Source organism: Vigna unguiculata, chromosome 5 (assembly GCF_004118075.2).
Source record: "Vigna unguiculata cultivar IT97K-499-35 chromosome 5, ASM411807v1, whole genome shotgun sequence".
NCBI classification, from domain to species: domain Eukaryota; kingdom Viridiplantae; phylum Streptophyta; class Magnoliopsida; order Fabales; family Fabaceae; genus Vigna; species Vigna unguiculata.
Window position 1 is genome coordinate 42,322,153 of NC_040283.1, and position 11,888 is coordinate 42,334,040.

At 33.7% G+C, this 11,888-nt stretch overlaps 1 protein-coding gene across 1 annotated transcript; it reads left to right on the forward strand.

Moving 5' to 3' along the window:
• The first annotated feature begins 654 nt into the window (after nt 1-654).
• On the forward strand, nt 655-11,888 carry LOC114186231 (kinesin-like protein KIN-12E). Its single transcript, XM_028074269.1, has 22 exons — nt 655-1,068; nt 1,367-1,522; nt 1,662-1,745; nt 2,260-2,379; nt 2,823-2,936; nt 3,161-3,253; nt 3,485-3,574; nt 3,682-3,752; nt 3,872-3,946; nt 4,072-4,159; nt 4,821-4,879; nt 5,121-5,184; nt 6,548-6,613; nt 7,028-7,183; nt 7,265-7,369; nt 8,026-8,261; nt 8,638-8,707; nt 8,790-8,834; nt 8,940-9,002; nt 9,338-9,403; nt 9,504-9,583; nt 9,787-11,888. The coding sequence occupies exons 1-22, from the start codon at nt 802-804 to the stop codon at nt 11,693-11,695; spliced, it is 4,077 nt and encodes a 1,358-aa protein (XP_027930070.1). The 5' UTR covers nt 655-801; the 3' UTR covers nt 11,696-11,888.

Below are 11,888 nucleotides of genomic sequence, written 5' to 3' on the forward strand. Positions count from 1 at the left end.
ATGCGTATTACGTTTTCGCTTATATATAAAAAATATATTTCTAATTATTAATGTTTATCCAAATTTGTAAAAAAATGCAATTAATGTTCACTAACAACATGAAAGATAAAAAATGTTCGATTGGGTGCAAATTGATAGAAAATACCGTTTGTATTTTAAAGTGTTATTGAAAAGTTGATTTATACAAAATAACTTAAGTAAAACATACATATAAATCTTACTTTGACTATTTTTTTAAACACCAACAACTGTGAACATCCGTCAACTATATACATTTATGAAATTAAAAATACATTTAAACCTTTAAAATGCATAAAAGTAAACTAAAATGAACATATACCAACTAGTTTATAACCAATCACCTAAATAAAAAAATTTATCAACATAAAATATTAAAAATATATAATTTTCATTGTGTTTTTACTTTTTAAAATAAAAAGAAATCTAATAGGAAGAATGTGAACTGTGAATTAATTTATTACTTATTAGAAATTAAAGTGAACTAAATAGTAAAGAAAGAAATAAAATAATTGAAGGAAGAGGATCTCTTGGCTCCTTCTTCGAAAATTTGAAACGCGGATCTCAAACGGTCTCATAGTTTGAATTTAAACGAATATCCACCGTTAGATCACCAAATCTTTTGCTCTAGCCTTGGCTCCTTCTCAATTTTCTCTCTCCCTCCTTCCCCATTTCCTCATTCTTCAACTTTCGTTCTATTTCTCCTTCTCTCTCCGCCTTTTTCACAAACACCACTCCCTCCATTTCCCCAAATTCTCCACCGAGACGATCAATCACTCCACGATGCCGTTCCTATCTGAGGCTGCCAGTGCGATTAAGAGCAGGTTCGGTTTCCACGACCACCCCTCCACATCGCTTTCCCTGGTTCAGAACACTCCGGATCTTCTGAAATCCGCTGCCAAGGACTCGCTCGCGCAAAGCTCCATAGTCCGAAACCTAAGCGAGTGGGACGACGAAAGTGTAGTCGGACAGAGTAGCGCCGCCGTTTCTTCATCTCGGAGATTTGAATTCTGCGAGGATCCTTCCTTCTGGAAAGATCACAATGTTCAGGTACAACAACTGTACATTGCTCTATTCAGGTTCACTAGGTCTAATGCAAGGCTTCCTAGTGTTTCAAGAGCAATGCTGATTAAAGGAAATTTTGTGTTTGTTAATTTCAAGATTTATGGCTATAATTGATTCTTCTTATTCTCTGTAAGTAATGAAATTGTATAATTAGAATTGTTTGGGAGAGTAATTGTAATAATTTATATCTGAAAATTGTTTCTAATTAAGTTCACATTTATCTGTTTTTTGGTAGTTTGGTTTAAGTGAATTGAGTTTGATATGATTTACTTTTATGAGCTAGGTTATAATTAGAATGCGTCCTCTTAGCAACTCTGAAATATCGGTGCAAGGGTATGGAAAGTGTGTTAGGCAAGAGAGCTGTCAAACAATTACATGGACTGGACATCCCGAGTCGCGGTTTACTTTTGATGCGGTTGCTGATGAGAATGTTAGCCAGGTAAACTTTGTTGGATAATTTCTTTCATATTGTGGTTTCTATTAATAAATTTATCGAAATTACTATACAAACCTGTTTGCTTTTCTAATTTTTATGAACCTTGAAGCTTGGGTTTCACACTTCACTCCTGATATGACAGGAAAATCTCTTTAATGTAGCTGGTTTGCCAATGGTAGAAAACTGCATGGGAGGCTACAACAGCTGCATGTTTGCTTATGGTCAGGTGAGATATTCAGCTCTGTTCTTGTTGATTTGCTGTTCAGTTAGTTTGCTTAGGTTGATATAATTTAGTGAGGAAATTCCACCTCATGTTATTTGAGTCTATTGGAGCATAGTAATGACTGTAAGGAGGCATTTCTGTCACATTTGTTAGAAGGTTTTGTGAAAATATCTAGGTATGTTTTATTCGCAGAAATTACATTTCCTCATGTGTACATTTTTTTATTACCGTCCATTCTTTAATTATTTTATTTTAGTTAATTTAGAATTTAAAAAGTATTCCCGGGAATATGAAAAGTTAACTTAAAATACTGTTAGACATGACCAGGAATAATTTTTCAATCATAACATTTCCTTGAATCACTTTACGCAGGAATATAAATCATAATTTTAATTTGAAGCAAATGTTCCATTAGGCTTGTATCATTAATTGCATGTTTTACCTGGTTTTGTTCTTTTGTCCGGAATATGAAAATGAAACACTCGTGTGATCACTAAAAATAATTGATTTTGTACAGACTGGCAGTGGGAAGACACACACCATGCTTGGTGACATTGAGGGGGGAACGAGAAGACACAGTGTCAACTGTGGAATGACACCCAGAATTTTTGAGCACTTATTTTCTAGAATTCAAAAGGTATAGTTTGTTGTTCAACTATATACTCAATCATTTTTTAAGGAATGCATACGTAGATTAATGCAATTGCTTGCACATCAGACGAATTTCATGTGATTTGCGCTCTCTAGTTAAAATATTTAAGCCATTTGTTAAACTATAGTATCTTATATTGTTATGAAGCAATTTTACCAAGCTCACCGTATCGGTGATTATTTTGAATCAGTGTTCCTACAAGGTGTTTTCCTTAGGATTCCAAATGTCATAGTTTACAATTATCATGTTTATCTTGCCGGTTGAATAATACTTGAAGTTTTGCCTTTTACATATTTTAAATTTTAATTTGGACTAGTTAATCTGTATAGCTTAAGACAAATTTATGCTTCAGCAGAATTATTCATATATATTTATATTCGCAAAATTCTAATTTTAGCCTGTAATCTGTTGTTGTTGTAATACGGCAGGAAAAAGAGGCTCGAAGAGATGAAAAGTTAAAATTTACATGCAAATGTTCTTTCTTGGAGATATACAATGAACAGATCCTTGATCTTTTGGAGCCATCATCTAACAATTTGCAGGTATGAATGGACATTTTAGAAACCCCTTCAAATATAAAATCATCACCCTTTTTGTTGGATACCTTTTCTCATTATGCTTGTTCTCAAAATCTCTAATCATTAGAAGAACTAATTTTCGTGAGGATTAATCTTATAAAGCTGAGAAATAATATACGAATATTGTATGAGCTGTTATTTCTTTGAGTTCGTGAAAAAACATTTTAAAGCATACATCTGTGCGACAGATACGAGAAGACAGTAAGAAAGGAGTTTATGTCGAAAATCTTAAGGAAATAGAAGTTAATTATGCTCGAGAGGTCATTCAACTACTTATTCAGGTATGCTTTCACCCTTGTTTTTTTATTTTTAACATCATATTGTACTGTTTTTTAATATAAATTTTGTAAAGTGTTTTTTAGTTTGTGATTGTAATACTGTACTAATTAATTCATTTTTTGTTATTTGCAATTCCAAATTGAGGAATAAAAGTAGCCTGTGTGAATTTATTTTTCACTTTTCTTTTTAGAACTAAGTCAATCGGCACTGATTCAAAATAACAATGTAATTAGGGAGCTGCAAACAGAAAGGTAGCGGCCACTAACATGAATCGGGCCAGCAGTCGATCTCATAGTGTATTTACTTGCATCATTGAGAGTCAGGTGAGTCAATATTGATGTTCTATATCCTATTTTCGTGCAAAAGATGTTGAACTTTCACTATTTTTCCAAGTATATCATAAATCAATTTTATTGAACTATTTTGTTAGTGGGAATCTCAAGGAGTGACTCACTTTCGGTATGCTCGACTTAATTTAGTTGATTTGGCTGGATCTGAGAGGTACTTGATTCCAAAAAGTCTGTTTTTGTTTTCATGATTTAGATGAGCACAAAAGCAAGGAGCATTTCACCTCATTTAACATTCATGTAGATGATACTTCATATCCATTTTTATTACAGGCAGAAGAGTTCTGGTGCTGAAGGGGAACGCCTTAAGGAAGCAACTAATATCAACAAATCTCTTTCAACCTTGGGGTTGGTTATCCTCATTGACAATATTGAATTCTCATCTGTTACATTAATATGCTAGTTCCCATTAGTTGATATAGTTGTGGTATTATGCTAAAAATATAACACTGTAGGTGATAATATACTTGCAGGCTTGTGATTATGAACCTAGTAAGCATATCTAATGGGAAATCGCTCCATGTTCCATACCGTGATTCAAAGCTGACATTTTTACTTCAGGTTGGTGGTAATATTTTGTAAATTAATTTTTCTTAGGTAAATTATATTTCAGTGTCCGGACATCTGTGGCAACTGATATCGGTCTTATAAAATGAAATAGTTTTGGGGGATATGAATTGGTTTAGAACTACAGAAGTTGCAATCTATTTTGTAAGTATGCAGTTATTATAGAATAATAACTGTATGAAATAATTGTCACACCTAATCTAGTTACTACTCAACAGACGTTGGTTTTTTGCAATAGCAACTAGCCAGTTTCCTTGGCAATAAAATTGCATTAGAGAACCATTTATTCCATTAAGGGGCTCTAGTTTCAGCTATATGTAACCAGCAGCTTATTGGGGAACTAACTGCACTTGGAACATTATAGTGTAGAAGCACCTCAAATGCAGATCTTTATGGTATTTTCAATTATAATTTATAATTATTGCAATTATAGTAGTTATTCTGTTACTTGAAATGTTTGACTCAATGATCCTTGTAATATTCTGCCCGGTAGTATTCGAATCATCTAGCAAGTGTTTCACTGAAAAATGAATAGTTTATATCCATTAATATTAGAGGAAAATATTGTTTTTTTGTCTGACTTCATTATAAATAAGGAGCTGCACTGCAATTATCAATTAAATCTGATCAGTATTCTATCTTCTTTTCTTTTCAGGATTCTCTGGGAGGGAATTCAAAAACAATCATAATTGCAAACATAAGCCCCTCCATTTGGTCAGTAAACCTCCTATGGTTGTACTAAATATCTGTGCATAAGGAATTTAGGGAAACCGTCAGTGAGAAAGTTACTATGTTTTTCTGTTTAGAGTCGCTATCCGAGTATTCCAGTATATGAACTCCAATAGTCATAAATGGATTTGACGAATTTTTCTAAAATTTATTTATTTAATTTTTTCATTGTCGGCTGCCTTATTTGGTTATTAGTATTTAAGTGACATTTGGTAACTTTTTGCAGTTGTTCACTGGAGACATTAAGCACATTGAAGTTTGCACAGCGCGCCAAATTTATTAAGAACAATGTATGTCTTTTCATACTTTTAGAGCCTATACATTGATGTGCGTCTATCTTCTACCTAAACAAAGGACTGACTCTCAATTATTACGATGTGGTAACAAACATTGTTTTATTCTATGTTGTTAATTTAAAAACTTTAATGAATTGTCCTCCAAAACTCAAAAGAAAGTTAGAGGCTTCGGTTGGTAGGGTAATCTTATCATAACCAAATTAGTCATTAGAGCTTATAAAGGCTGTTTGATACGCCATTTCAGTTAATTTCTGGGTTTTCTTTACTAGTTGAAAAACTAGTGTGATCCTATTAATAGTGATTGACAAACAAACTCTTTTTAGCGGTTTATAACGTTTTTGAAATAACATTTTTTAAACGTTAGTTTCTAGTTTTTTATATTTATTCTTATTTTGATCTTAAAATATTTATTAAGTTCCATTTTTAGTTTTTTTTTTTTTGACATGATTTGATTATTTTATTTTCTTCGCTTACTTATAGGACATGATTTTATTATGTTTATCTTTTCGCATATAAGGTAAAAAATTCTTATGAATCTTTTAAATATGATATTGACAATCTTTTCATCATTATTTATTATTTAGATTAGATACTCTTTCATTGTATAATTTATTTTAACTATTATATTATTTGAAATATTTATTTTACAAATGGAGGATTACACTTCGATACAATAATATTGATGGTTGATGATTTTTTTTTTTAATTAATTGAAAAACAAATCGTATTACCCATGTTTAGTTTAGCTCTATTTTAGGAAATGATGCTCAAATATGATATGCGAATTCGATAAAGTAATGCAGTTATTCTAAAAATAACATGATAATATGTGTGTGTAAGATGCTCATTAAAAATTCACAAAACATGATAAATATATAATAGTAATCGTACAAATTCAAATTAAAACCATATTTCACAAACACTGTCAAAATAAAAAGAATTATGGATAATTGTCATAAAAAATTACTTACTAACTTTTACATATAGAACAATACTATCGATCTCACTATTTTTTTATTCACCTAGAGCGACTAGAGCGATTTCTCTCTTTGGTTAGTGATTTCGGTGAATTATTCAAAAGTTTTGTTATCTGATATGTGAAACAAATAAAAGTATTGGAGCTTCGTAGGTTTGAATACTTCGTAGATATGTATCTGTGAAGTATCCTTTGAGTATTAATAAGAATTGCACATGGATACCTGAAGCAAATTGGACTATCAGTGTTTCGCCGGATTTTAGCTATCAACTTCCAGCTTTGAGCTAGTTTTGTTAAACATAGCTCAGTTGTTTAGTTATGTAGGTGATCTGTGTAGACACTTGTAATGATTGCACTATAAATAATTGTATATTTCTCCAGGCAATTGTAAATGAGGATGCGTCTGGAGATGTCATTGCCATGAGAATTCAAATTCAGCAACTTAAGGTATTATAAATTTGATTTATCCTTTCATCTCTGATGTTCTGAACAAAAATTGTTTGGCAGACCTTTTTCTTTATATAATGAGTAGGTAACGGGTAATTTAGTTACATTCATCATTATATGAGTCAATTAATGCCTTTATATATATGCTTATCAAATTGGCCATCGGAGAGCAATAGTTTGAATGCTAATGGAACAATAACATCAACTTACATTTCATGCCATCTTAATTCATAAGAGTGATTATTTCATTGGACTTTTATGTAAAATTACTTAATTGCTTATCGGAAAAGTACAACTGTGACCCAAATTTTAATTTTACTTTTGATCTTCTATTTAAAGAGAAGCTTCCAACAACCTGTATTTCTTCCTTACTAAATTGACTGGTTCTTACTCAAATTTATTTTGGGGTCTCAGAAGGAACTATCCCGTTTACGTGGTGTAGTTGCTGGAGGAGAAATTCAGGATAATGACAATTCAGTAATCAGCTTTCCAGGTTCTCCTGGATCCTTCAAGTGGGAGGGTGTGCAAGGATCATTCAGTCCATTAACCTCTGTTAAAAGGATATCCCAGGTTGATTTTTTTTTTGTGCTTAAGAAATCATTAGTCTTTCATAACATTGTATTCTGATAAGGGTCTTTTTCTTTTTTGCAGAAAAAAGACTATGACATTGCCCTTGTTGGGGCCTTTAGAAGAGAAAAGGACAAAGAGATGAAATTACAAGCACTAAGAGAAGAATTTCAAGCATCCATGAAGCTGGTACCTTTGAAAAGCAGTATCTTTCTTATTGATGTGTGTTGAGAAGTCACCTTAATTGTGGTCACCTCTAGTTCCTCTTAGTTACGGCCTCTTTGATGACTGCCTTATTTGCAGCCTCAGAGGCATTAGTTTAATCTTGTATCAGCTAGAAATATGGCCTACATGGAATTGTAACCTTAGGAACAGACTTTGTGGGTTGCCTCTTAGATGGTATCAGACTTTCCTATATGTATTGTTGGGTGGCTTTCATTTTCGACACTCTAAGCTGGCATTCGGAGGTGTGAGGGAGATGGTTGAAAAGCCGTCTTAGTTGTAGTCACCTGTAGCCTGATATAGCTAGTTTCTCTTTGAGATGGGACTTAACTATAGTCTTAGGGATGTTGGTTTATTCTCAAAGATATGATTTGAATAGAGCATGTAAATAGACAATTCTCACTTCACAAACCAGTTTCATTATTAGTTTTGAATGATTGATTAATGAGGGAAGGAATATATAACCTTTTGACCTACAAGTACCAATTTTATGTGAGAAATGCTTACCAATTTTGTTAGGCTGTCATAGTGCTCCATTCTAGTATTCTTGATTAGGTTTTCGGTATATTTATACTCTTTTAATTTTTAGTCATTCTCTTTTGTTGAAATATGGGATGATTCAGGTGAAACAAAGAGAAGATGAGATACAAAGTTTGAAGATGAGATTACGTTTTCGAGAAGCTGGAATAAAAAGGTTAGAAGCAGTTGCTTCTGAGAAGATCTCAGCAGAGACACATCTGTTGAAAGAAAAAGAGGAGCATTTGAAGGAAATTGAGGGCTTGCGAGCGCAGGTTGATCGAAATAAAGAAGCAACTAGATTTGCTATGGAAAATTTGCAGCTAAAAGAAGAAATTAGAAGGCATGTTCTATTGATACAGCAAAAATCCTTTTAGTTCTAAAGCTTTTTTGTCTCTTTTGAATTCAAAAGTAACACATTTTATTTCATATGATTAAAATAGTAAAGGTTATGAAGTGATATATTTACCCTATAACCAAAAATCAATGTTCTAGTATGAACAATTAACGTAGCTATAAACATTGCCCATTATATTAACAAATATGAATTATGGAAGTCTTTTGAAGCAAAGAAGTCGCCTTATGATATTGTCTAGACACGAGAAACAAGTCAACTAACCGGTCTGAGTTCACCAACAAAGTAGTACTAGCTAGACTAGCGTGACTTATCGGTGATTTACATGTTTTTCTTTTCTAATGCTTATACATCTTCAAGACAGGTTAAAGTCATTCTGTTTGGAAGGAGAACGAGAACAGATGAGTGAGCAAATAATGGCACTGGAAAACAAGGTATGGCACGCCTTTGTACTTCATAAAATCTTCAGTTAATTCCTTTGACGTTCATTGTGTTATTTTCAACTTGTATGTGCAGTTGTTGGAAGCACTAGACTGGAAGTTCATGCATGAACCCGATCTGGTAATGGTTCCTGTCTTGACTGTTACTGTAATAATTTTTTCTTGTGTCTAGAAGTCATTGCAAACTCCTATCTTGACCCGATCTCCTTGATTTTTCGAATGCTAGAAAGCAAATTCTGATCCGATGATGGAAGATGTACGTAATGATAGCAATCTTGACTCCAAACTGGTAAGAATGATATAGAATTTCGTGCACTCGTAATCATGTTTGAAGCAGTGAATGTCTCAATAGACTACATCAACATAAATGTTAACTAGAATATGATTTTGATCGTGCACTCGTAATCATGTTTGAAGCAGTGAATGTCACAATAGACTACATCAACATAAATGTTAACTAGAATATGATTTTGATCGTGTCCTTTTAATTGGGTTTTCATATTAGCCGGCAATTTTCAGACCTGCTGTATATAGACAACATATACTTTTTCTTATTGCTTGCATTTTGAATTGTGTGTATGTAACTTATTCAAGTGTTTAATTCTTATTAATGTCTGTCTTCAGGAGTCAAGTCCAAAATCACGTTGGCAGTCTTCGCTTAGGGAGGAAAACGAGTTTCTCCGGATTCAGGTCTAGAAAAATCTTGTTGCACTCTGTTGTTAACTTTATTCAACTTTATTTATGTCTTTCTCGTTCTCTCCTGACTTATATGATTTATTAACTACGACAGGCTATTCAAAACCAGGCAGAAATGGATACAATTTGCAAAAAGCTAGAGGTTTGCCTTGAGGAGAAAGAAAAATTAAAAAGGTGTTGTTTACTCTCTCATTTTTGTCATATATAATTATGGGGTGTTTGTGCATTTCTGAACATTACTTGTATGTAGTTTGTACCTGAATGTCATTCTCGTGATATTTCCTTATTCCAATTGTTTCTGCGTAAATGTGTTTCACTTTGTTGTCCATCATGAACAAAACAGTGTTGAAAATTTTCCTCTAAATTTTATCTTGCAGTCGTATTGATGATTTGACGGCAAAGTTAGAACATGAGAAATCCCGAACAGTTACTGAAGCAAAGCAGCAAATGGACCTTCCATCAACAATCGATATGCCTGTCATTAACAACAATGACCAACTGGAGTTGAAGGCAATGGTTGATGCTATAGCTGCTGCTAGTCAAAGAGAAGCAGAGGCTCACGAGACAGCAATTATTTTGGCAAAAGAGAATGATGAACTCAAGATGAAGCTTAAAACCTTGATTGAAGATAATAGTAAACTGATTGAATTGTATGAACAAGCTGCTGCAGAGAATATTAACAGAAATGCTCATAAAGGGGAGGAAGCTCATGAAATTGGTTCCCAGATTGACAATGGTTGCTTTTCTCTTGAAATAACAACAGAGGAAGCTGGGTTGAAAGAAGAGGTTGAGAATCTCCAGCACCAGTTAATGGAAATGACTGAAGAAAATGAAAAGCTCATGAATTTGTATGAAAGAGCCATGCAGGAGAGAGATGATCTAAAAAGATCCCTTTCATGCATTGGACAAGAACGAGTTGAAACCAAAGGAGACGTGGACTGCCCAGAAAAGCTTGTTGAAGTTGATGGTGGGGAAAGAGACTTGAGAATAGAAATTATTTCACAAGAAATGCGGGGTGGAAGTGAAAGTAAATATGAACCCACTACTACATCTGGGTCTGATATGGACGTTGGCTCTGATGCATGTGAACAGGAAAAGCTTTTAAAGGATGACAGTGAGGCTGATGTATTGGTCAACTCTGAGAAGTATAATCTTAATCTCAGTGAGGCAAAGTTATCAGAGGAATTAAGTTGTGCTACAAAGAAGCTTGAAAGAGTCGATGAACATATCTCAGATGCTGTCAAGACTATAGCTTCATTTGGTTGTGCTGAAAAAGCAACGGTTCAAGTTGATGAGCTCTCTAGAGAAATTGAGGTTACAGAGCATGATATTCACATCAAGCGTCAGCAGTTCGAATCTTTGAAACTTAAGCTTTCTGAAGCACATGAAAGAAGAACAATTATTGACAAAAAGTTCTCAGCGCTAAAATATTCATTATCAAACTTTCCCTCGACATTTTCTTACTTTGTGCAACGGGAAACAAGGGCCAGAGCAGTTGTTAAGGACTTGACATCTCATCTTGACCACAAGAAAGGGAAATTGGCTCATCTTCAAGCTTCCAAACAGGGACTGGACAATGCTAAAGAGAAGAACCAAGAATCCGAAGTTGAATTGACGAAAAATATTGCGTGCATCAAATTGAAATTGGAGGAAGAGAATCAAAAGCACGAAGGTGAAAAGGTTCTATTTTCGGTTGAAAACACTCAGAATATTGATTCCTCGCTGAAAATTTGGCATCTTAGAAGTAAAGCCACTGATTTACTTAAGTTTGAAGAAGAGAAAACAAAATTGCAAGCAGAGATGAAGCTTTCTCAGCAGAAACTCGGGGTTATAAGAAAAGAACTGGAAAATCTAAACAAGAAGGGGGCAAATGTAGAAAGCCAGATTGAGGCTGTTCAACTGGAAATAAAGCAATGCTTAAGGAACACAGAGGAGAAAGAGATTGCACTTGAACGTGTGGTGAAAGAGAAAGAGATGCTCTTGGAGTTTAGGGATAATTGTATGTCTGAAATAGAGCATATGATTATTGAACTCCAGCAGCATGTGTTTGAATATGACCTAAAGGAGGGTGAAATGAAGATTCTAGAAGAAGAATTGCAAATGGATTTGACAAGAGCCGAAAAGTTACAAACAGCTAGGGTCATTGCTGCAAACAACAAAAACACATTTTTTTCTTCCATTTCTTATTCAGACATGTTGGAGAAGTTGGAGGATGGAATGCAGAATCTGCATACATATGTTCAGGAAACAAGATTGTTGCTGGAAGGCATTTCCCATGCCGCCTAAACTCTTGCTCTGTAACTAATTCTCCTTTTGCTAATTGTACCATGTTTTGTTTAATTCTCCTTTTAGTTCCTAGAGAACCAAATTTAATTTTTTCAATAACACTTATGGAGAATGAATATAGTATTTTTTCCAATCTCATCATCTCCCACTTGAACTGAGGGCATTGCCACTAAAAGTCATTTTGAACTACAGA

What these genes read in the sequence shown, in the direction of transcription:
- LOC114186231 (XM_028074269.1), top strand. Translation starts at nt 802, where the DNA reads ATGCCGTTCCTATCTGAGGCTGCCAGTGCGATTAAGAGCAGGTTCGGT. An exon ending in CATCATCTAACAATTTGCAG is followed by an intron (nt 2,937 to 3,160) that starts GTATGAATGGAC and finishes TCTGTGCGACAG; the next exon opens with ATACGAGAAGACAGTAAGAA. An exon ending in CCAAATTTATTAAGAACAAT is followed by an intron (nt 5,185 to 6,547) that starts GTATGTCTTTTC and finishes ATATTTCTCCAG; the next exon opens with GCAATTGTAAATGAGGATGC.